The sequence below is a fragment of the Bubalus bubalis genome, chromosome 3, assembly GCF_019923935.1.
Source record: "Bubalus bubalis isolate 160015118507 breed Murrah chromosome 3, NDDB_SH_1, whole genome shotgun sequence".
Lineage (NCBI taxonomy): Eukaryota > Metazoa > Chordata > Mammalia > Artiodactyla > Bovidae > Bubalus > Bubalus bubalis.
In genome coordinates this window covers 22,846,990-22,873,136 of record NC_059159.1, presented here as the reverse complement: position 1 = coordinate 22,873,136, position 26,147 = coordinate 22,846,990, and the positions used below count along the sequence as shown (strand labels likewise).

The window sequence follows — 26,147 nt, the reverse complement described above, 5'->3', positions numbered from 1 at the left end:
AAATATTTGCAATACACATCTGATGAAGTTCATGCTTCTAAATTTTAAATGCCTACAAAATCAATAAGAAACATATAAACAATCCAATTTTTTTAAAATGTACAGAAGACTTATAGCACTTTAAGAAGAAGAATATGTAAATAGCCAATAAACATACAAAAAGGTACTCAACATCATTATTCATCAGGAAAATACAAATTAAAACCACAATGAAATACCACTACACACCCACCAGAATAGCTAAAATTTAAAAGACTGACAACAGTAAGTGTTGACAAGATGTGGAACAACTGGGGATCACCAGTGAGAGGGTAAAAGTCCAACCACTTCAGAAACTGTTTGGCAGTATGCATCAGACCTAAGAACACACCCACACTATGACCTAGAAACACTAGTCCTGGATATATATCCAAGAGAAATTAATGTATATGTCCATCAAAAGACACATACAAGAATATTCATCATATAGATAAACAATGGAAACAAATCAAATGTCCATCAACAGTACAATGAATAAACAAGTTGTATATTCATACTACTCAGTAATAAAAAAGAATGAACTATTAATAAATGTAACAATGTGGATGAATCTCAAAAGTATGTTGAGTAAAAGAAACCAGACGCCTAAAAAGTACCTACTGTATGATTTATGCAGAATTCAAGAACAAGAAAACTGACCTATGGTTACAGAGGTCTGAATAGTGATTTACTTGGTGTGCATGCTCCGTCACTTCAGTCATGTCTGATTTTTTGCAATCCTACGGACTGTAGCCCATGAGGCTCCTCTGTCCATGGGGATTCTCCAGGCAAGAATACTGAACTGGGTTGCCATGCCCTCCTTCCGGGGATCTTTCTGACCCAGAGATTAAACCCATCTCACTTATGTCTCCTGCATTGGCAGGAGGGTTCTTTACCACTAGTGCCACCTGAGAAACACTTTTTACTTGGTGTAAAGGGAGGTTTTATAAATGCGCACAAAGGGAATCTTCTGGAGTGATGCAAATGTCCCGTATCTTTTTCTAAATTTTATTTTACTGAAGTATAATTGATTTAAATGCTACGTTTCTGGTATAAAATGTTTCCTATCTTGACTTTGAAGGAATGCATATAGATAAAAATTAATCAACCTGTATATGTAAGAAACATATACCTCATTGTATAAACTATTCCTTAATTAAAAATAAATCTATTGAACATTGCTGCTGCTAAGTTGCTTCAGTCGTGTCCGACTCTGCGCGACCCCATAGACGGCAGCCCACCAGGCGCCTCCATCCAAGGGATTCTCCAGGCAAGAATACTGGAGTGGGGTGCCATTTCCTTCTCCAATGCATGAAAGTGAAAAGTGAAAGTGAAGTCGCTCAGTCGTGCCCAATTCTTAGCGGCCCCATGGACTGCAGCCGACCAGGCTCCTCCGTCCATGGGCTCTTCCAGGCGAGAATACTAGAGTGGGGTGCCATTAATATCTAAAACACCAAAGGAGTTCCTGGAGGTCCAGTGGTTAGGGCTTGGCACTGTCACTGTTGAGGTTCTGGGTTCAATCCCTGGTCAGAGAACTAAGATCTTGCAAGCCACACAGTTCAGCCAAAAAAAAAAAGCCCAAACCTTAAAAACGCAATTATAGCAGTATCTTCTCTCTTTTAAAAAAACATTTGAATTTTGGGGGATTTTCATAAGTTTTCTATAGTCTTTATGGACTATATCTATACCAACCATCCTCTGAATGGGCACCATGTAAAAATTCTTACGGTGAGGAAATTTATTTACATGTTATGTACCACCTAAATACAAAGATATTTTCAGTGATAGCTAATTCTCCAATCAAATTTTCCTGAGGATTGAGATTTCAAGATTTGTTTCAATTTTTGATCCTTGATTTTTTTTCTTTTTTCACTAAGCTTAGGCTACAGATAATTTGTGTCATTCATCTTTGGAAAACAAAAACAAACAAAATCTCTTGATCCACATCTATGCTTCTCTCCAGCAACAGCTCCACTTATTTCTCTGCTTCACTTCCCAGCTAAACTTCTGGAGAATATGACGTGTACCCAGTGATTCTACTTCTATTCCCCTTCCTGCTTTAATCATTTCAGTCTGGTTTCCATCCCCACTCCACAAAAACCACTTTTGTTAAGGTCACTAGCAAGTTTTACGTTGCCCAAAACCAGCCCACACTATTTGTCCTCACTTTACTTGACTTTCCAGCAACAGTGAACATAGCTGTTCACTCTCTCCCCTGAATTCCGTTACACCACATTCTGTTGTTTTTTTCACTTGTCTCGCCATGCTGTTTCTCTTATGTGAGCCCCTCCCCCTCTACATGACCACCTAAATAGGACGCTTCTCAGGGCTTGATCCCGAGCCCTCTTCTCACAATAGGTGGCCCCAATCATTCTCATGGCGCCAAGGATCATCTACGTGCTGAGGATGACCAAATTTCTATCTCTAGCCAGACTTTTTATTCAGAGGAGAGGTGCACCAACCCTGCCCTGACCATTATTCTTCCTTTTAGCACTGTTCTTTTATAACACTTCAAATAACTCAAATCTTTTCAATGGGGATTTACTGTTTGGGAGCCTACCTTCCTCAGATCAGTTCAGTTGCTCAGTCGTGTCCAACTCTTTGCAACCCCATGAATCGCAGCACGCCAGGCCTCCCTGTCCATCACTAACTCCCGAAGTTCACTCAAACTCATGTCCATCGAGTCGGTGATGCCTTCCAGCCATCTCATCCTCTGTCGTCCCCCTCTCCTCCTGCCCCCAATCCCTCCCAGCATCAGAGTCTTTTCCAATGAGTCAACACGTGAGGTGGCCAAAGTATTCGAGTTTCAGCTTTAGCCATCAGTCCTTCCAAAGAACACCCAGGACTGTAAATTCCAAGCGGGCAAAAGCACTGTTGTCTTCTTCACCATTGCATTGCCAATACTTTGCATACAAGACACATAACAGTCAGTGAACAGTTTCTGAATGAAGAATGAATGAATAAAGATTTCTGACTTTTGAATTACACTGCTATTAATATAAATGTTATATTACAAGGTAAGTCAAAATCAAATGTTATAAAAACTTTCATTGCTCAGCTCTCTTTTAAAACCAGCATATAAACAATAAAAATATATTCTAAAACAATGGGAATACCAGACCACCTGACCTGCCTCTTGAGAAACCTATATGCAGGTCAGGAAGCAACAGTTAGAACTGAACATGGAACAACAGACCGGTTCCAAATAGGAAAAGGAGTACGTCAGGGCTGTATATTGTTATCCTGCTTATTTAACTTATACGCAGAGTACATCGTGAGAAATGCTGGGCTGGAGGAAGCACAAGCTGGAATCAAGATTGCCGGGAGAAATATCAATAACCTCAGATATGCAGATGACACCACCCTTATGGCAGAAAGTGAAGAGGAACTAAAGAGTCTCTTGAATGAAAGTGAAAGAGCAGAGTGAAAAAGTTGGCTTAAAGCTCAACATTCAGAAAACTAAGATCATGGCATCTGGTCCCATCACTTCATGGGAAATAGATGGGGAAAGAGTGGCTGACTTTATTTTGGGGGGCTCCAAAGTCACTGCAGATGGTGTCTGCAGTCATGAAATTAAGACACTTACTCCTTGGAACAAAAATTATGACCAACCTAGACAGGATATTAAAAAGCAGAGACATTACTTTGTCAACAAAGGTCCGTCTAGTCAAGGCTACGGTTTTTCCAGTGGTCATGTATGGATATGAGAGTTGGACTATAAAGAAAGCTGAGTGCAGAAGAATTGATGCTTTTGAACTGTGGTGTTGGAGAAGACTCTTGAGAGTCCCTTGGACTGCAAGGAGATCCAACCAGTCCATCCTAAAGCAGATCAGTCCTGGGTGTTCATCCGAAGGCCTGATGTTGAAGCTGAAACTCCAATACTTTGGCCACCTGATGTGAAGAGCTGACTCATTTGAAAAGACCCTGATGTTGGGAAAGATTGAGGGCAGGAGGAAAAGTGGATGACAGAGGATGAGATGGTTAGATGGTATCACCGACTCAATGGACATGAGTTTGGGTAAACTCCGGGAGTTGGCGATGGACAGGGAGGCCTGGGGTGCTGCGGTTCATGGGGTTGCAAAGAGTCGGACACGACTGAGCGACTGAACTGAACTGAACTGAAAGATATAAAGATGATCTACTACTAACCCAGTATGTGCTATGAAAGTGATGTTTCACTAATACTTTTCAAACTGTGGACCATGTTTATCACATTTTAGTGTGCACAAGAATGCCCTAGAAATCTCATTAAAATGCAAATTTTGATTCAGCATGTCTGGCCTGAGATTCTGCATCTGTAACATGTCCCAGATGTTGCTAGTGGTACTGGTCCACACACCATTCTTAGATTAACAGGTGTCTAAAGGATCTTTGTAAATGAATTATGAATTAAACTGAACATGTGCTGGATCCTAACTTTACTTCTAGTAGAATGCAAGGTGGTTTTTGTACACACCATCTTATTCAGATTTGCTGGTCTCTTGCAGTATTATAAACTTAGAGGAGTTCTCAACCTTATCAAGACCAAGTGCCCCCCTCTTTTAGAAAAAGTATTTTATAATACCTCTTTACCCCAGGTCGACCCCTGGGTTGGGAAGATCCCCTGGAGAAGGGAATGACAACCCACTCCAGTATTCTTGCCTAGAGAATTCCATGGACACAGCAGTCTGGCAGGCTACAGTCCATGGGGTAACAAAGTGTCGGACACAACTGAATGACTAACATACACACACACCATCATAAATTAAATATAACCTATCCACACATTGAAGTTTTCTAAAAATAAAAACCTAACTGTAACATAAATGTGAAATAAATTTAAAAAATTTGTTTTAATATGTAAATGTACTAGTAAATTATTATATAAGACATAATAAGAAGGTAGTCAGATATGTTTATAGAATCATCATGAATGCAAGAGACAAAATATGCAAGATATAACTTGCATCAATAATGGCGAAAGTCTTGGCTCCAAACTAAAGAAAGAATCATCTTCCTTTGATTTATTGGGTTGGTCAAAAGGAACCCAGACAAACTTTTTGGCCAACCCAGTAGACAGCAGTTTCATTCTTAAACAATTTAGATTGCATTAAAACCATGCAAGAATACTTTATGCATAAAAATACAGTTAGGTTCTAGCAGTCATTAGAGGACATAAAATATTACTAAGTTTCAGAAAAGCAAGAGATTCCAACCTAGAATAGGGAACAGCTTCCTAAAAGACTGCCAGTTGCTGATCTGTGGTAGAGGCAAAGGGTCAATAGCTAAGTGGATCTAGCAGTGGTCCCTATAGTGATATCCTTACCTAAATAACTTTACATGAGCACATATGCATAGGAAAAAAATATTCTGTGGATAAAAAATGAGCATGCTCAATAATCAACTTTTTATGAATGTGGAGTTATATCATAGCTGATGTAAAATATAATAGCTCCACTCTGAAAAAACGGTTTTTGTAATATTTAACAACTAATCATTTTTGCCATCATCTGCCTTTATCTCTGCAATTGAAGATCATTTGTTATACACTTGTGCACAGTGTAGACAGTAGCACAAATGTATATCAGGGGCTCAATTTGACTTTCATGTGTATCATTTACCAAATATTAATGCATTGAAGATTATCCCTATAAAATTTATATTCAGACCTCAAAATAAAACTTTTTAACCAGCTCTTTGAAAATATTAAAAATTTATAAATGTGATATGAGTAAGATCGTGGTTGTGCACTGGCATTTTTTTCCTGTGCATATTTGCTCATATAAAATTGCTCTGATGTTCTAAATATTCTGCTATGTTAACAGTCTCTAAAACAGATAATACTTTGCAAATAAATTGATCGTGGTGTGATAGAGAATTCAAATGAAGTAAAATATGGTATTCTCAACTTTAAAAAGCAAAACATTTGTTGTGAAGAAATAGTTTATTGTGGCTTGCTGAAACACTGCAAAACAATGTAGCAAAGTCAAGGATTAGATTTCACTATGTTATTTTGCCCAAAGTTAAGCCAGTATTGGATAAGAAAAAAATAACAGTATTCATCCTGTTGAATTCAGCCAACATTCGAAGCTCTTCTATCAAACCTTTAATAGCACCTCTGACAAATTAACCAGCAAAATTAACTAGCTTTCATGTCACTATTTTCTTTACTATCTTTACCATACAAGTTGAACAAATAAATAGTCAAATGACCAAACGCAGGCAATTTATTAGTTGATTTATTCAATAAATGACTGCAGTCCTACTATGTGCTAGGGACAGGCTGGGTACTAGTTATCACTGGTGATAAAAAGATCCCTACACTTTGGAATCTGACAGTTTAGACGGGGCAACAGGTGTACTACTGACCAAAATATGCAAGAAATCTAGTTAAATAATCTTTAAATAATTAAGAGTTAAGAGTAAAAAATACAGTTTTGCACTGCTTCATCAGTGATGCTATTGAAATGTTTTCCATTTCTCTTATTTTAAAAGTTTTCTTTATAAACCCACAAATAACCTGATGTGCCAAAAATGTTATCTCTAAGAACAGTTGCTAACAAATGCAATTTGTGATATGTTGCCAATTCCATTGATATAAGTCAGGAGGTAAGCCTCTTTTGAATTTTTGATGTGTAAAAAGCACTGCTTAATAAATGCTTTTATTCTGTTGCATATCTATTATTAAACATTTAGTTTTTTCTGTCTTCTAGATGGGCTACATGTCCAATATAATATGGTATTGACTCCAAATTATATTGATTTACTCTATATCACTTTGTACTCTAAGAACTTTAATTCTGGATGCAAAAGCAGATTTCAATTAAGGCTGAAAAAATTATCTCATTCAGGATCATTAGGGATTATTTTGACAGATTTTACAGCAATAATAATTAATAGTTATATATATATACACCACTTTTCAAATAATCCCCCTATAATAGAAATATAATCAATTTAATTATATCATCTTTTTTAAAAAAGTGATTCAAAGGCCTTAGAGTCATCCTTATGATTTCTAATTATTATGAATGTGCCAGTTAATGGGAGAGTTGTATTTTCAAAAGGCTTAACAGCAGCCTACTCCATGTTCTTGTGATGTTTAGAATCTTTTTCCGCAATAACTAATGTATGTTTAACACATTCAAAAAGCATTTATTGGGTACATACTGCAGGCAGCTTCTGTGTTAATCACTCCTTTTTCACACATGGTCTAGAACCACAGCTTGAGTTAGGAGCCAATTCATACTGGTTATCTGATAAAAGACCTACCGATAATCTTTTAGTCGTAAGTGTAAATACATACACTGATGACAAACTTTTAACAACGTATTAAAAAGGTATCACCAGGAAAATGTATGATAATTTTATGATACCATTCATGTATCTTACTGACTGAGAAAGTAAATTTCCCCTCATATTTGATCCATGTTTTAATGGACTAATATGTGATCCTGAAATCTGCTCATGTAATGTTAAAAAGGTAAGGTTTAGCATTAAGTAATATGCTAGTCAAAAAATCAATACCATTTTTGTTTTCTAAGTTTTCCTTTCTGTTATACCATTTTAAATATTTAAAAATTTTTCTGAGTTCTAACAAGGAATTGCTAGCACCAATCCCTTATTCACAAAAAGTAATTAATAAAAGGCATCATAATAAAGATAATGAAAATGACTTTCAGCACCATTTTTTCAAAGTTTTTTTATGAGGACCATTTTCTTAAATTCTTTATTAGATTTGTTACAATAATGCTTCTGTTTCATGTTTTGGTTTTTTGACTGTGAGGCATATGGGATGTTAGCTCCCTGACCAGGGATCGAACCCGCACCCCTGCACTGAAAGGCAAAGTCTTAATCACTGGACTATCACCAGGGAAGTCCTTTTTGGGCACCATTTTGAAACTTTAATGCAACAAACTCGGAGGATCTTTTATGAACCAGGAACTGCTCTTTGCACTGAGTATACAAAAATAATACAGAGTTTCTGCCTTCAGAAGCTTAAAGACCAGTGGGGGAATAAACACTTAAATCGGTAAATAATTTCAATATAATTGGGAGAAGTAAGGAAAGGCCCTTAGCCCAGGTGGATGGAGGTGAGGGACTGAATAGAATGACCACCAGAAAGCACCAGGAAAAGTCATGAGAAGGAGGTCCTTCATGGTGATAATGCATGAAAAGATGAGTAGGCATAACAAGGTAAAGAATGGGATGAAAATTTTAGCAAAGACATGGAAGTATGAAACAGCATATTAGATTGCAGGAAACACAACCAGAAATTTTCTAAAATTATGTTCTACCAGGACCCCATGACCTTTCTGTGGCTTTTGTTCCTTTGAATTTTATCAGTTCAACCTTCACATGTTCATAACGGAGGGCTAGTAAACCACCATCTGGAGGCTGTATCTATGTAAATACCATCCATCCAGAACAGAGAAAGGAAGCTAGAAATGAAAAAAAAAAATGGCTACCACAAAAGCCATGTGGTGGGAAGCTGACATCAAGAAGGAGACAAAAATTACACAATAACCTGGGAATATTTAGTGTAGGGGCATTCAGCTTTGCACAGTTCAAAACCCCATGAGAATATACTACAGAACAATATATTACCTGATGGTCAGAATACTGAGTCTGGGTCCCTAAGATAAAGTTTTCTCTTGTGGACCTCACTTATAAGGGGTCTGTGTAACAAATACTCTTAGAAAGATTTCTTCCCAATAATGTTGAAATAAAAAAGGTTTTTAAAAATATTTATTTATTTAGCTGCACTGGGTCTCAGTTGTGGCACATGAGCTTTTCTCATGGCATGTGGGATCTTCATTCCCAGACCTGGGATCAGACCTGCATCACCTGCATTGGAAGTGGGATTCTTAACCACCAGACCACCAGGGAAATCCCAAAGGTTTTTGTTTTTTTTTTCCAAAGGTTTTATATTAAATAAGAAATATGCCAATACCTGTAAAATTTGTGAACTACCCATTTCTCAACCATCAGACAGAAGGGATATTATTACAGCATAAATAACAAAATTCAGTAACATAAAGAATCTCTGTGTAGAAAGTATTCAGGATCACAAATTGGGAGAAAAGAAAACAATTCTAGTTCTCAATTTATTACATGCATTAACTCTTCATCTTTATATGACAAACTTTCTATTTCAAAAGCTTATTTCATCTGACATCTTCACACACAGAAATTCTCAATAAATGTCTGGTGATGAATGAAAAATGAATAACTTTTTTAAAAGATTTTTTATGTTGAAGAAATATCGACTATATAGTTTCACATTTCACAATAAACCATAGCATATTAATCTGGCCCCCAAATTAGGCAGAAAATAAAAGTACTTCATCAAGTATGCTTACAGTGCCAAGACATGACAGGTATACACTATAGGTCAAATTCTAAACTGGGACCAAAATATCAAAATAGTATAAAAGTACTTTATTTAAATATCAAACACATGGGCCAGATTAGCCAATCTTGAGTGACTATAATAAACCAGATATTTTATTATACCAAATACTCTGATCCTCAAGGATGTGATGTTAGAATAGCCAAATTCACATCACTAACCTTTCTGTTAATCTTAGTTCTTGATTTAAGTGTGAAATCTTTGCATCAAGCATACCATATAACATCCATCTCCACGGATTATGAATATAATCTACTCATCTAAACTCACCTAGTGATTCAATTCTGTATTCTCTTTCCATTTATAGCCTGTACATTCCAAATAAAATTCTACACAAGTTTTCATTCCCTTTTTATTCAGCTTATCAAAAAGTCACTGTTAGGGCTTTAATAATTATTCTATTTAGTTAATAATTTCTTTATTTCACATTAAATAAATGAATTCTGGAGTATTAACATTTATAGAGAAACATCCCAGTTTCCACTGTCTTACATTCATTCATATGTTATTCTTGAGAATGAAATGATAATGATTAAGACTAGGAAAAAACAGTGTTGGAGTATTGATCTATCACATCACAAAAATAAACTCAGGAATTCATTTGAAATAATTAAAACCTGAGTGTTTTTTAAATTATTTTTTCTAGTGTACAACAACCTAATTTCTTCCTGTTCTTGGCCAATGAAATCTTTACATGATAAAAATTACACATCATAAACCATTTTTAAAATATTCAAAGTGTAAATTTTTAGATTTACTTTTAAACCTTGATTTAAAGCAAAAAGTTGTTCATAAGAGAAAAACCCTTAAAATATTTTTCAATAATGATCATTAAATTTTTTTTTTACAGAATACTAAATATGTACTGTGCACTGACTTATCATTTGGCGCTCTACTTAGAGGGAAAAAAACACGTATAAGTGCCAAGTCAGTTTAAAATTATAAACATACCCATGTGTAAATTAAAGATTTACAATCACAGTATGGTGCTCAATTATACATGAAACAAAATTTATTTTGTGTCCTGACATATTCAATTAAGTTTTAATAACTTCATAGACCCTAGACCTAAAGCGGCCAAAGATCAAGGTATACTGGCAATAAGAGAGCCTTCAATCGTTATGAAGAAAATATCCAGGCTATTGATAATTATTTATCAAGTTAACATTTTAATTAGGTGTCAGTGTCTCATTTACTAATAGAATGAATACATTTCTCACAAATTCTGATTTTCTATTTTCTGATTTTCTCCAACTTGAGATGCACCTGCCATTTTCAAGGTTTTAGAAACACTTGTTGAGAACTGTTGAAAAGTTTAAAATAATACTGTGAAACTTTAGTTATCCCAAGGAAGTATATATATCCCAATAATACTGAAAATTTGGGGGGAAGTGAGGATAGGTTAATGACTTTAAAAATTAATTCAAATGAAACTTTTCATGTGAGCTTGATTTTTTGCTTTGAGTAAATAAGTTATCATTAGAAGATTGAGTACCAAGGGAAGCACAAATGCCATCACTTAAAAATTTACCTTCCCATATGACAGCATTTACCCTTAGAGGGTAAAAAAAGTCACCTTTCATCCTAAAGAAGTCACTCAGGTTAGCCCAATTCCAATGGACATTGAAGCCATGGACGAAAAAATCATGCAAAAGGATTAGTTATTCCACCTTAGGTTTGCTGCCATTTCAGGGACACCCCATAAGTACTCCTCCTCTGCAGAATCAGAGTTGACCCCTGACAAACCCTAAGAGGTAAAACTGCGGAGAAATTATCACTGTCCAAAGTTAGGTTGGGGGTGGGGGGGAGGTAGCAAATGAGAGATGTACGAAAACCGACACGCTTTGCCCTCTGAAATTTACTTTTTTCAAATTTACTTTTGACAAAAGAAATAAATAGAAGCAAAACCGAGATTCAGAAGGAACTCTCTCTGCTGCGTGCACCGGTTGAGCATTTCAAAGACCCCTTAGAAAAGAAGCAGGCTGGAGGCTCACCTTCCATCTCGCTGCCGGGCTGGGCTGGAGCTGCCGCACTGGCTACCCAGCCGCTCCACGTGCTCCTGCCGTCGCCGGGACTCAGCGCGCAGCTGGCGGGAGATTCCCAGCGCGGGGAGTCCCCGGGATCCGGCCGCCGCGTCGGCGCAGATTGAAAGGGGCAGGAGCCGGCGACCGGACTGTGCGCGGGGTTACAGCGGCGCTGGCTGGCGGCGGCTTTAAAGGACGCTCCTCGCCGAGGTATCTACCGCGCCTCCAGCCGCCTTTTGAATGTCAAAGCCGAGAACCCCAATAGGAAGGAAATGGCAAGGCAGTAAATTGTCTCCAAATGTCTATTTTAGAAGGATAATGGATAAGACAGTAATATCACATGGAGGGAGGGAGGATCTGGATTGCTTTCTTGCAAGTCTAAGTTCAAAGAGGTTTGTCTTGAGCAAAATCTGGAACTTTTGGTCTAGATTCAGGGATGATAGCCATGAATGCCATCAATGAGCACTCTATTAAATGTAATATGTTTTTCTTCCTCAACCTTTCATCTCACATAATAAAAGTTCTTGGTTCAAGTTTTCAGGAAGTGCTAAGACAGTTCCAAAGAGTGTTGGCACTTTCATCAACTCAACTTTTTCAATTTTGGAAGCAATATTCTCACTTTATTTTCCCTTTTGGAAACTGCTTGGTTTATTTCCCACCACTCACAAAACACTACACACTGTATTTATGTGTGTTTATTTTCTACTACCTTACCTTCTTCCAAATAGGATCTGAGACAGCTTACAAAAATACATATATTTTTATCATTATCATATCATATCTGATATCATATATCAGTGCTAAGAGATTGGGGTGGTAAGGGGAAGATACACTAAAGACAGTAAAATTGACTCAAAGATGTTAGTTGTACACAGAGTGAACATCTTTTCCCAACATCCTTCCCACATTATAGAGATCAAGCACACATTTGACTATAGGGAGAGGGAAGGGGAGGTGAACACATAATTTTTAAAAAATAGAATTTTTCTTCACACTAAGGTTGAAGGGACATTGTTCAGGTGAGTCCTCTTAAAGTTACCCAGTATATTAAACATGTAAATGATTCTCAAAAAGACCATTTTGCCTTTGTTAGAAGTGGTTGGTATATACAAGTATATTTGAGACTTAAGGTTGGGCGTTCATGCATCAGAAGGCCATACCAGAGTAAACCCATTCTTATCCAGTTAAAGAATACATATGGTAATTTTATGAATTTTAGTTTATTTTAAATATGCCTTGGTATAGGAGACATATATATAGATATAGGTATATAATTTTTAAATGAGTTAATTACTTGTAGTGGCTTTGTTTTACGATTATGGCACCATGACAGCATCTCTATAACTTGTATGGGATGGAGTTCTACAGGATAATAACAATTTCAGAGAAATACTCTAAACACTAGGTCTAATTTTAGTATCGAAAGGGGAAATTTGTTGTTTGTTAGTTTCTAAAGGCAAAAATAGCACATCAAAAGTAGCAGAAGAGGAACTGTAAAATTTCACAGGGATGGTGTAAGGATGAATAGTTATTTGGTTATTAAAAGTTTTAGAAGGTGTTTAGCTTCCATTACAATGTTCTTTATACTTATCAATGGAATGTGTTACTACTCTGTGAATAATTAGCTCAGTATTGAGTATTTCAGACTCAAAAACGTGATACTTAAGGGGATAGATAAAAAGTAAGTGGGTAAAATAATTCATGCAGCTATTTCACCCTCAAGGAGGTAGAGCATAAATCCCCACTCCTTAAGTGTGCAATTCACTTATGGGTGTTTCTAGTGGCCTAGTGATTAGGATTCTGGGCTTTTACTGCCATGGCCTGGGTTCAATCCCTGGTCAGGGAACTGAGATCCCACAAGCCACACAAAGCACCCCACCCCCCCAAAAAGGTGTTTTGTTTTGTTTTGTTTTAAAAGAATGCTATTCACATAGTGACATCCTTCCAAAGATTACAGTATGAAAAGGTACAGGAAAGAGAGTAACGTTATATGACAGAAACCAGACAAATACTACCTCAGGCAGGTGATCAAGTTAACAACAACAGTGATATAAGGCATGTGACAGTATGTGCCCTTGATATATACTTGAAAATGGTACTTCACCTCCATAGCCTTCCATCCATTAACCCTAACCTAGAGGGTTAACCTAGACTGGTTAAGCTCCAGTCTAACCTAGAGGCATTCTGCAAAGAGCCTGACCAGTTCAGATCAAGTCAATGTCATCTCAAAACCCATTAACTGTCAAGGTCATCAAAACCAAGAAATGTCTGAGAAACTGTCACCACTAAGGAGACTTGATGACTAAAGTAACAAGGGATCCTGAGTGGGATCCTGGAGCAGAAAAAGGCCAATAGGTAAAAACTAAGGAAATCTGAATCAAGTATGGACTTTATTTAATAAGGTATCAATATTGGTCATTACTTGTGAGAAAAGTATCATAACAAATGTAAGATGTTAATTATAAGGAAATAGGTGGGCATACATGAGAACTCGGTACTATCTTCACAATTTTTCTGTAAATGTAAAACTATTCTAAAATTAAAAGTTTGTTCTAAAACAGTAGATGGATTCTTTGAACAAATCACTACTCATTTGGTTAAGTCTCTTCTTACAGTATTCAAAGTTGATCACCCAGGGTTTACAAGGATCAATTACTTATAACTGGGAAGCTAATAAAACGCTGTGGGTTTAATGATAAACTCCCAGGGAATCAGAGATAATGCCTAAATTTGTCTTCATTATCATTACTTTAAGAAGGGAACAGTTGAGACTAAACCATGAATCTAGACACGGTAACTGACAAGGGTGGATCTGACTCACCGAATCACATTTCATGGCTTATGCTATGTAGTAAAATTAACAGTGACTAAAATTGAAATCACTGACAAAGGCTGCTCCTGGACCATCTGAGATAGTCCAAGTACTGACTCGGCTCAAAGGAAATAAAACTGAAAACTCTTGATCTCACCCCAAATAATCATTCTGCACCCTGTCTGAACCTTAGGCTCTCTACCCACCAGCCTACTCAAAACCACGACTGAGGGTGTCCCGCTGCTAAGAAACAGACAATACACAGGGCTTTCCAGGCCACTAAATGAGTAGCCAAGAAGGAACCATGAAAGACACTGGCCTGGTCTCTTTTGGAGCTCGCTGATCTTGACTGAGATCCACCCTGCAAAAAAAGCATTTGGAGACCTTGCCTTTCAACTGGGCTCGTGTTTTTGTTTTTGTTAAAGCAGGCTTACTTCACAACCCCGGATACATTTGCAAGTGGAGTCTCTCAACATGGTATGATGCTGGAAGTTGACAATGAAGGTTAAACGTTCCTCTAGAGTGCAAAGCCCTGGAGACGCCTTGTTGGTGCACTAGTTCTTCAGATTCTTCATTCTGTGGGTTAGAACACAGGTGGGTGAAAACTGGGAGTTAGGAATTTGAAAAAGATTGTGCACACAGTTCCAGACAATTCATAAGAAAGGCATAGGGAATTCGCACGCGGGGCTCTCTGCTTCCTGTGAAGTGGAAGCTTCTCCTTCCTCAGATCCTAATGTAATCTCATCCCCTAATCGCCCTATCCCATGGCGCCCACCGTGTTCCTCTCATCGATTTCTTCAGCTCCTAGACTAAGGAAATGACTAAAACGCCAAGGCTTTTCTTCTCTCACCGACTGCCCAGAGAACTAAGCGAACAAGAGCGCGGGAAAATGGCGCCAGGTTGAAGGCGCGAAGCACCGGAAGCATACGCATGACAGCGACCGCATGCGCGTGAGGGGCGGGGCGCTTGTCTCCTGTGCACCTGCCAGGGCCCTGCCCTCTACACACGCCCCGCCCCCAGCCCCACCCACGCGCGACAGGCCGCGGAGCACTCGCGCGCTCTCCTGCGTGTCCGCTCCCTTTGTAGCTACGCACGGTAGGGGAGCGGACCCTGGCGGTTTGCTCCGCTCAGTGGAGGCGAGATGGGGAGGCGTGGCGCTGGGGCTGAGGTAGGAAGGAGCCCGCCCCTCGACGCCTAACCCTTCCTCGACGCTAGCCGCTGAGTCGTGATGCGAGCGTGGGTCCTACTCTCCGCGGTGCTCTGGTACCTCACAGGAGGTGGGGCTCCTCCCGCCCGGCCCCCGGGCTTCCCGCAGCTTCCCGATCCAGCCTCCCAGCTTCGCCCCGCCCCGCCCCAGTCTGAGCTCCGGCTCCGCTTCCACTTGGTCAGTGGGGTTTTTTTTCCTCCGCAGTTGGATGGCAGCGTAATTCCGAACGCACTGAGAAAGGCTTCATTTATGGCAAGCCGGGACACCCAGGTAATGAAGACTTCTTCACTCGCAGAGTCCATCCGAAGAGCCGGGGGCCCCGTGGCTCTGCTGAGGTTTTTCCCGAGCAAGGAATGGAGCAAAAATGTATAGAACGTCTACTGTGTGCTCTGCACTTCCTGGAGGTTGTTTCATCCTTACAGCAACGCCACTGCGCCTCAGTTGCGTAAAGAAGAATCTCGCCTAAAGAAGCACGGCTCGTGAGGAGCTAAGATTCAATTTATAGCTCTTTCTCTGATACCCCATCTCTTCAGAATGTCCCTGCTGCTTTGCAACCTGCGAGACCAGCTCAGAGGAGTGATTTCCGGGGCTGGAAGTCCCTCTGTTTGGAATGTCCTTATCCCTTCATTAACTAGAACTCCTACACATCATTTCCGGCTCAGCTTAAATGTCATTTGTCACTGTGATAAAACTTTCACAAACTGCCCAAGGAAAATTAGTCACACAGCTAACTTTAGATGACTTTGGGCAGGTTCGTAGCACTGGTTAGATTTGGAATCGCTCCGTTTTTGGAGCCCCTCCCCCGCCGTGCCACCGCCGAATTGTGGTACAGTATCTTCTTTACAGGTTCAGAGCCCGTTGTTCAGCAGGCTTTATAATTAGTATCTTGTGGGACAGTATTGTTCAAAGCACATTGTTGCTGCTTCCATCAAATCCGAGATAGAGTAGGAATTGCAGAAAATCTTCCTTATGTGTCCCACATAGACTGAATTATTGTTCCTTGTTAGGAGCTAAATATCACATTTGCCTTGGGGATGATAATGATCATCTTTAAAATAGTTTTACAAGCAAAAAGATTCTTTTCCCATCTTTAAGATTCTACCAACGCTTCAAAATTTTTTGATTCTAGTTCTTCTGAATCTGTACATTAAAATGTATTATGTACACTTTTATAAACACTATACTATCACACAAAAAATGACTCTCTGGCAGTCTAGAGTTTTAAAAGTCTATGAGAAGTAAAAAGGACTTTAGTTTTCCACGTGTTATAATGATATGCTGATTTTTAAAACCGTGAAATCCAAAGAGAACTCATCAAAGTAACTTTGGGACAAAATGGTAGGAAGTGTGTTTATTAATTTAAATTTTGCTATATAATGTAGTTATATACTGTTTTATTTGTCATAGTGAAAGTATATGTAAAATTACATCACAACAGCCCAGTCCTTGTCTGTATGGACTTTAAACGTGCTGAAAAAGAAACAGTGGACCCCACATATTTATGGGTTGGTCCTAATGAAAAGCAATTATCAGGTAAGTTATTTGATTTTAATATCTTCTTTTTTTAATGATGCAAACCTTTTTTTAGAAAAGCACAATTATTTATGAGAATGAAAAAGTTGTAACAAAATACTGAAGTTTCACTTACTCAGTATTTAGACAGTCATAACCTGGTCTGTGCCTTATTTTCTCCTTATTCATAAAACCGAAGCAATAATTTTTGTACCTTTCCTCCCAAAGCCTTATTCAGAAGTTTTTATAGAACCTAAAATTTATCTTTGCAGCATCTGTGATAGGAAATGAGGTAACTAATTTGTAATTTTTCATGATGTTAGAAGGGTGTCTTAGAATGTAAGGATTATTAATTTCTATCTTATGTGAAGAAATTGCATCATACTATAAGGTACTATAATCTCATTTACTGAATTACTGGTATAAATCCATTGAAATTAGATGCCAAGAATTGAATTAAAGAAAACCAAAATATATTTCAAAAGTGTACTTATCATGTGGTTTTCCATTGAGTAATACAGCAGAATTAAGACTGTTGAATTCTTGAAGTTAAAATTGTCCATTTATTTATAAATTTTCATATGTATTAGTAACCCCAAGTTTACTAAATAGTGTTTGAATTGTTACATGTTAGATAACAAACTCATTTACTCTTTCTGTTTAGGAAGTGATAGAATAAATATAACTAATACAGGAAAGCTGACGGTGAAAGACTTTCTGGAGCCTTTGTCTGGACTTTATACATGCAGTTTTTCTTATAAGACTATCAAAGCAGAAACCCAAGAAGAAAAGATAGTAAAACAGAGATATGACTTTATGATCTTTGGTAAGAGTATAAGCACATTTTAACTTACACATTTAGTTTGGATCAGAATTAAGTATATGGTTTCTTCATTTAGTGTAAATGAGTCTGTTATATATAATCGGTATGGCTTATAGAGTATTTTAAATGTGGCTGGTTCCAAATAGGAAAAGGAGTATGTTAAGGCTGTATATTGTTACCCTGCTTATTAAACTTACATGCAGAGTACATCATGAGAAACGCTGGGCTGGAGGAAGCACAAGCTGGAATCAAGGTTGCCAGGAGAAATATCAATAACCTCAGATATGCAGATGACACCACCCTTATGGCAGAAAGTGAAGAAGAACTGAAGAGTCTCTTGATGAAAGAGGAGAGTGAAAAAGTTGGCTAAAGCCCAACATTCAGAAAACTAAGATCATGGCATCCAGTCCCATCACTTCATGGCAAATAGATGGGGAAACAATGGCTGACTTTATTTTGGGGGGCTCCAAAGTCACTGCAGTTGGTGATTGCAGCCATGAAATTAAAGGACACTTACTCCTTGGAAGGAAAGTTATGACCCACCTAGACAGCATATTATAAAGCAGAGACATTACTTAGTCAACAAAGGTCCGTCTAGTCAAGGCTATGGTTTTCCCATTGGTCATGTATGGATGTGAGAGTTGGACTATAAAGAAGGCTAAGCACTGAAGAATTGATGCTTTTGAACTGTGGTGTTGGAGAAGACTCTTGAGAGTCCCTTGGACTGCAAGGAGATCCAACCAGTCCATCCTAAAGGCAATCAGTCCTGGGTGGTCATTGGAAGGACTGATTTTGAAGCTGAAACTCCAATACTTTGGCCACCTCATGTGAAGAGCTGACTCATTTGAAAAGATCCTGATGCTGGGAAAGATTGAGGGCAGGAGAAGGGGACGACAGAGGATGAGATGGTTGGATGGTATCACCGCCTCAATGGACATGGGTTTGGGTAGAAACCAGGAGTTAGTGATGGAAAAAGAGGCCTGGTGTGCTGTGGTTCATAGGGTCGCAAAGAGTCGGACACAACTGAGTGACTAAACTGAACTGAAATGTGTCTGACCAAGGAACCTCAAATTGACATCAAAATAGTGTGTCCTAAATAATCCTCTTTCAGCCTCCCACTTCTCACCGTCTAGGTATGCAGGCACAATCAGCATTATCACAGTTTTGCTAGGTAATTTAAAAATTGATGTTTAATTCCATAAAAGCAAATTAATGATCCTTTTCCCTGGATAGTGCTGACACCAATGATACTTCTGTAAACTAAGACTCTCCCCACCAAAATCTTATTTTTTCCTTGATACTTTTAACTTACATATATAGGGCACCCACAGAAGCTATATCTTCTCTTGTACTGAGTAGATAATGTATCAGACAAAATAACCTTTTTCATTAAAGTCATTAGTTTTGCATCTCTTCATGAGGACAAATTGTTAAAACATTTTGTGCTCAGTTGCTCAGTCATGTCTGACTCTTGGAGATCCCATCGACTGTAGCCTCCCAGGCTCCTCTGTCCATGGGATTCTCCAGGCAAGAATACTGGAGTGGGTTGCTATTTCCTTCTTCAGGGGAATCTTCCTTACCCAGGGATCAAACCTGCATCTACTTGTGTCTCCCACGTTGGCCACTCCTGCACTGTGCCACCTGAGAAGCCCTTAAAACATTTTATTAGATAAATTAAGCTTCTTTGGTGGTTTGTAAGATTGATGGTATTTAATATTACATGTTACTTGGAAATTGATGCTAGGCACAATTGTTTTATTCTCATCTTTTTTTTTTTTAAAGCCTATCGGGAACCTGACTATTCATATCAGATGGCTGTACGTTTTACCACAAAATCTTGTGTAGGAAAATATAATGATCTGCTTTTTCGAGTCCTGAAGAAAATCTTGGATAATTTAATCTTTGATTTGTCATGCCATATCATAGAACCATCATATAAATGCCATTTTGTTAAAGTTCCAAAACATGGCCTCATTCATGAGCTATTTATAGCCTTTCAAGGTAAAAAATTTTAATATTTCTTTAAATTCATGAGTTTAATCTTATTACAGAATTAATTACCATATTAATATGAGAAATAAGTAGTAGGCTTTAAATGCTTGTTAAGCACTAAAATCTACTGTTGTTCTTAGCCTGATTGTGGTTTTAAAAATTAACACATTAATTATTTGCCTTCAACTATGATATATTAGGAAAAGCCAGTGGCACCCCACTCCAGTACTCTTGCCTGGAAAAATCCCATGGACGGAGGAGTCTGGTAGGCTGTAGTCCATGGGGTCGCTAAGAGTCAGACACAACTAAGTGACTTCACTTTCACTTTTCACTTTCCTGCATTGGAGAAGGAAATGGCAACCCACTCCAGTGTTCTTGCCTGGAGAATCCCAGGGACGGGGAGCCTGTTGGGCTGCCGTCTATGGGGTCGCACAGAGTCGGACACGACTGCAGTGACTTAGCAGCATGATATATTGTTGCCTATTTTTGAGAAGTCAATAGCATTTTATAAATATGGCCTTTAACTATGCAGCTAATATTTAAGTTATAATTTCTTATAGAATTTTAAATTGTATTTTTGAGAACTTGACAAAAGGGGGAAACCAAACCAAATTTATTTCTATTCATTTTAAAGCCTTGTAGTTACCTCCATTAGCCCCCAGATGGAGTGAAATCATAATGTATAAAGTATTCAAATTGTGCACCTTTCTAGGATTACATAGATTAAACACATGCACACATGTATACTGAATTCAGCATTTGGAACGTTCTTGGAATGTTTGGAACTTTTTGGAATTGTTTTGTGAAGATGTCATTTTCCCCCCCTCCAGTTAATCCTTTTGCACCAGGGTGGAAAGGTACATGCAATGAGTCTACTGACTGTGAAGATACCACTAATCATAATATCCTCCAGGTGAGAATTTCAGTGTAGGGGGAAAGTATTTGAATAGTAAACAAAGCTGTTTAAAAACTTAAGCATGAAATATTACTGATATTGGTTTCAGTTTTATAAACTGAGATTGTGAGAGTCTTAGCTATTTTAAAATGTTTTGTCTTGGAATAGTATGTTTGGAATATTATATAACTCCCCAGGTTAATATTATGTATTTTTCCTATGATAGAAGAAGGATGGATCACTGGTCTTTGTTCTCCAAATGTAACCAAGCAGCAGCTTGAAAAACAGCTTTACAGGGCTTCCTTGGTGGCTCAGTGGTAAAGAATTCACCTGCCAATACAGGAGACACAGGTTTGATCCCTGATCCAGGAAGACTCCACATGCTATGGATTCTGAAAGAGATGGGCATACCAGACCACCTGACCTGCCTCTTGAGAAACCTATATGCAGGTCAGGAAGCAACAGTTAGAACTGGACATGGAACAACAGACTGGTTCCAAATAAGAAAAGGAGTACGTCAAGGCTGTGTATTGTCACCCTGTTTATTTAACTTATATGCAGAGTACCTCATGAGAAACGCTGGGCTGGAAGAAGCACAAGCTGGAATCAAGATTGCCAGGGAAAATATCAATAACCTCAGATATGCAGATGACACCACTCTTACGGCAGAAAGCAAAGAAGAACTAAAGAGCCTCTTGATGAAAGTGAAAGAGGAGAGTGAAAAAGTTGGCTTAAAACTTAACATTCAGAAAACTAAGATCATGGCATCTGGTCCCATCACTTCATAGCAAGTAAATGGGAAACAATTGAAACAGAGACTTTATTTTTTGGGGCTCCAAAATCACTGCAGATAGTGACTGCAGCCATGAAATTAAAAGACGCTTACTCCTTGGAAGGAAAGTTATGACCAACCTAAATAGCATATTGAAAAGTAGAGACATTACTTTGCCAACAAAGGTTCGTCTAGTCAAGGCTGTGGTTTTTCCTGTGGTCATGTATGGATGTGAGAGTTGGACTGTGAAGAAAGCTGAGCGCTGGAGAATTGATGCTTTTGAACTGTGGTATTGGAGAAGACTCTTGAGAGTCCCATGGACTGCAAGGAGACCCAACCAGTCCATTCTAAAGGAGATCAGTCCTGGGTGTTCTTTGGAAGGAATGATGCTAAAGCTGAAACTCCAGTACTTTGGCCATCTCATGCAAAGAGTTAACTCATTGGAAAAGCCTCTGATGCTGGGAGAGATTGAGGGCAGGAGGAGAAGGGGACGACAGAGGATGAGATGGCTGGATGGCATCAGCGACTCGATGGACGTGAGTTTGAGTGAACTCCGGGAGTTGGTGATGGACAGGGAGGCCTGGCATGCTGCGATTCATGGGGTCGCAAAGAGTCGGACATGACTGACTGAACTGAACTGAACTGAACTGAGGCCTCTGCAGCACAATTACTGAGCCTGTGCTCTAGACCTTAGGAGCTGCAACTACTTAGCTCACGTGCTGCAACTACTGAAGGCCCTGCACCCTTGAGCCCAAGCACCGCAACAAGACAAGCCACCACAATGAGAAACCCATACACTGCAACTAGAGAGTGGCCCCCACTCTCTGCAGCTGGAGAAAAGACTGCCCAGCAATGAGGACCCAGCACAGCCAAAAATAAATCATTTCAAAAAAATGAACAGCCTTATAAAAATAAATAATGAACAGCCTTGTAATCATGTCATTCTAGGTTAAAACATTGGTTTTTCCAAAACTGTGTCTTTATTGATCATGATAGTTGCTCTCTCCTCTGCCTTATTTGAGGCTCAGGACATAGTCTAAAAAAATACCTTCATTCTCCTCCTCTAGTCCTTAAGCCCATACCCTTAACATTGTGCATGGTTTATGGGTTATTATTAGTTACTATTTAAGCCCTGTGCTCAAAAAATAAAATTTACACCATTAGTCTGTAATGCTAATTAAAGTTTTGGTTTCCATCTTGTTTGGCTCTTTGGAGTTAGAAACAATCAACTCCCAGTTATCTACGTATGGGATAGACATGCTGCAAATAATTCAAAACAAGTGCTTTTTAACCTCATTTTAATTCTTCTTAACTGTTGTACATAAAAATTGACAATAATTGATAAGTTCAGGCTAAACTAATTTTGGTATTTACATGCAACTTTTCAAGAATTCATCTGTTGTGTAAAGCAGTGCCATGCTTGTATTGCGTTTCATTGCCTCTGATATAGGAGAAGAAATTTGGTTCACAGTTTAGTAATTGTACTTCTCTCTGGTGTTAATCTTAGGCAAGAAATCGAATAGAAGAATTTTTCCGGAGCCAAGCATATATTTTCAACCATGATCTAAATAAAACTCTACCAGCCATGCATTTTGTGGATCACAGTTTTCAAATAGTACGTATGGATAGCTGTCGTCCAGGCTTTGGAAAAAATGAAGGTCTACACAGCAATTGCGCTACCTGTTGTGGTAATTATAAAATACACATATCTAGTTATTTAAGTTATATAGTCAGAATTCTCTTAGCATAATTGAATTGAATATATATAGTGATTTTCTTACCAAAGAAAGGTATTTAGTTAAAGGGAAGTAAAAATTCGAACCCCAAATTTCTAAACATAGTTATCTTCACGGATATTAATTCTGCCTAGTATAATCTTTTGTATTACAAAATATCTCTATAGCATTCTGACTTGAGATACTGTACTATGAAAGGAAACAAAATGGTCCTGCCGAGAAATTAGAAATAGGAACTAGAAAACAAGAAATAGGAACTCATAAATGGAGCAATGCACAAGTTATTGGAAGATGCTACTAAAGGAAAAAGTAGCTAAGATTCTAACTTTCTTTTACAGTGTTACCTAAGATCACCAGATAACAATATTTTAAACTCATAAATGGGGAGTTCCCTGACAGTCCAGTGGTTAGGACTCCACTTTCACTGCCAAGGCTCCGAGTTTAATCCGTGGTTGGAGAACTAAGATCCTACAACCTGCTCAGCAGAGCCAAGAAAACAAACAACTCATAAATAATCTTTCACAGTTTAATTGGTTGAACATTACTGGTAGTAGAACATAGGTATAGAATGTCAATGGTGTGACATTGATGGCAATTTGTATTATTGGTATAAAATACCTTTAACTGAAATTATAATATCTGCTCCATTGTATTTTCCTCGGCAGTGGTTTGTAGTCCTGGGACTTTTAGTCCTGATGTTGATGTTACATGTCAGACCTGCATTTCCGTCCAAATCTACGGAGCTAAATCATGCCAGTAAATTTCAACATGAAGACTAGGAGTGAAAGCATCATTACTTGCTTGTGGAGGTGGAAGACATAAGATGATTTGTTCACATCCCAAAGTGTCATAGATATTTTCATTAAGGAAGATCAGTAAGACCAAAACATTGGAAAACGTACATTGTAAAAACCGTAAAAAGATAGTCAACATGGTATTTCTAAGAAGGCATTTAATCTCAGTGGATGATTTTTAATGAAATATGTTTTGTTGCTTACAAACAATCTTGTTTCTTTGTACCTAAAACTATGTTAAGGTCAAGAAGAGTAGGCAAGTATAATATAATAAAATTTTGTACTTTCCATATATTATTTTGTTTGATATCACTCATATGATATAAAGGCATATGTATTACCTTTATAATTAGAACCAAAAAAGTTATTTCTTTTAGTCTCTTTGCTTTTAGTCTATTTATTTTAGAATAATAGACTATTTTTTAGTATAGAGTTAGGGTTACAGAAAAATTGAGCAGATATTACACAGAGTTCCATATGCCTGCTTCAGCCCACACCCTCACCCCTCCCAGTTTCCCCTATTAGTAGCATCTGGCATTAGCGTGATACATTTGTTACGATTAATGAACCAATGTCAATACATTATTATCAACTATAGTTAATAGTTTATATTAAGGTTCACTCTGCGTGTTGTACAGTCCTGTGGGTTTTGACAAGTACATACTGACATGTGTCCACCCCTACAGTTTCACACAGAATGGTTCCACCACCCTTAAAATGCCCTCTGTTTAATCTAGTCTTCTCTCTCTCTTACCCCACAGCCCTTGCCAACCACCAATCTTGTTACTGTCTCTACAGTTTTGCCTTTCCCAAAGTAGATTAAACTTAGAGCCGCACAGTGTGTAGACTTCCCAGACTGGCTTCTTTCACTTACCAATATTCATTTAAGATTCCTCCATGTCACTGTATGGCTTTGATAGATCATTTTTTATTGCTGACTAATATTTCATATCATGGGTGTATAAAGGACATCGTGATTGCTTCAAGTTTTTGATGATTATGAATAAAATTGCTATAAATATCTGTGTACAGGTTTTTGTATGGACATGAGTGTTCAAATCAATTGCGTAAATGCCTAGGAGCATGATTGCTGGGTTGTATGGTAAGATAATGTCTAGTTTTGTAAGAAATTTCCAGACTGTGTCTCAAATTGGTTTACCATTTTACATTCCCACCGCAATGGATGTGTTTCTTGTTGTTCCTCATCTTCACCAGCTTTTGGTATTTTAAGTTTTTTTATTTTGGCTATTCTATTAGGTATACAGTGATAGTTCATTATTGTTTTAATTTTAAATCCCCTAATGACATCTGGTCTCTGCATTATTTCATGTGTTTATTTGTCATCTGTGTATCATTTAAATCTTTCTCCTTGTTTTTATTGAATTTTTCATTCATATTGTTAAGTTCCAAGAGTTCTTTGTATATTTTAGATACAGATTCTTATCAGATATGTGTTTCTCCAATTTTGTGGTTTGTCTCTTCTTCTCACAATGTCTTTTACTGAGCAGAAGTTTTTAATTTTAATAAAATCCAGTTTACCAATTTTGGGCTTCCCTGGTAGCTCACTGGTAAAGAATCCCCCTGCCAAAGCAGGAGACACTGGTTCAGTCCCTGGTCTGGGAAGATCCTACATGTTGTGGAGCAACTAAGCCCACGCACCCCAACTATTGAGCCTGTGCTGTGGAGCCCAGGGACCCGCAACTGCCGAGCCCTCACGCTGCACCTACGGAAGCCTGTGTGCCCTGGAGCCCACGTTCAGCAACAGGAGAGGCCACTGCAACGAGAAGCCTACACACTGCAACTGGAGAGCAGCCCCCGCTCGCCCCAACTAGAGAAAAGCCTGGGCAACAGGGAAGACCCAGTGTAGCCAAAAATAAATAAAAGTATAGTTTACCAATATATTTCCATAGATCATGCTTTTTATGTTATATCTACAAACTCATCACCAAGCCCAAAGTCATGTAGTTTGCTCCTGTTGTATTTAAGAAGTTATTTAGTTTCGTGATTTACATTTAGTCTAATATGAATTAGTTTTTGTGAAAAATATAAGTTGTATGTTTAGATTCTTTTTTTTTTTTTTTTTTTTGCCTATGGATGGTTCCAGCACCATTTGTTGAAAAGACTGTCCTTCCTCCATTGAATTGCCCTTGCTCCTTTGCCAAAGGTCAGTT

At 38.2% G+C, this 26,147-nt stretch overlaps 2 protein-coding genes across 9 annotated transcripts in view; one reads left to right on the top strand and one right to left on the bottom strand.

The window, feature by feature from the left end:
- IKZF3 (IKAROS family zinc finger 3) overlaps positions 1-11,769 on the bottom strand; it is a 93,341-nt gene extending 81,572 nt beyond the window's left edge. Inside the window, exon 1 of one of the 3 annotated variants that reach the window (XM_006068572.4) lies at positions 11,404-11,769. In XM_006068572.4, coding sequence (XP_006068634.1) covers positions 11,404-11,410 — 7 coding nt within the window. In that variant the 5' untranslated portion in view covers positions 11,411-11,769. The remainder of the gene's footprint in view (positions 1-11,403) is intronic. The other 2 variants (XM_006068571.4, XM_025280192.3) reach the window with 2 other exon arrangements.
- A 2,760-nt stretch (positions 11,770-14,529) lies between these two features.
- On the top strand, positions 14,530-25,519 carry ZPBP2 (zona pellucida binding protein 2). 6 transcript variants are annotated; one of them, XM_006068579.4, is made up of 8 exons: positions 14,536-15,522; positions 15,657-15,722; positions 16,860-16,985; positions 17,629-17,790; positions 19,570-19,788; positions 20,610-20,692; positions 22,954-23,134; positions 23,848-25,519. In XM_006068579.4, the coding sequence occupies exons 1-8, from the start codon at positions 15,474-15,476 to the stop codon at positions 23,940-23,942; spliced, it is 981 nt and encodes a 326-aa protein (XP_006068641.1). In that variant the 5' UTR covers positions 14,536-15,473; the 3' UTR covers positions 23,943-25,519. The 6 variants fall into 6 exon arrangements, with proteins under 6 accessions (XP_006068644.1, XP_006068641.1, XP_044794945.1 ...); XM_044939010.2 differs by having other exon boundaries at positions 14,537-15,413; positions 15,657-16,278; XM_044939009.2 differs by having other exon boundaries at positions 14,537-15,522; positions 15,657-16,203.
- The last annotated feature ends 628 nt before the right edge of the window (positions 25,520-26,147 follow it).

Coding starts and splice junctions, on each gene's coding strand:
- ZPBP2 (XM_006068579.4), top strand. CDS start 15,474: ATGCGAGCGTGGGTCCTACTCTCCGCGGTGCTCTGGTACCTCACAGGA. Junction 15,523..15,656: donor GCTCTGGTACCTCACAGGAG/GTGGGGCTCCTC, acceptor TTTCCTCCGCAG/TTGGATGGCAGCGTAATTCC. Junction 17,791..19,569: donor ATATGACTTTATGATCTTTG/GTAAGAGTATAA, acceptor TTTTTTTTAAAG/CCTATCGGGAACCTGACTAT.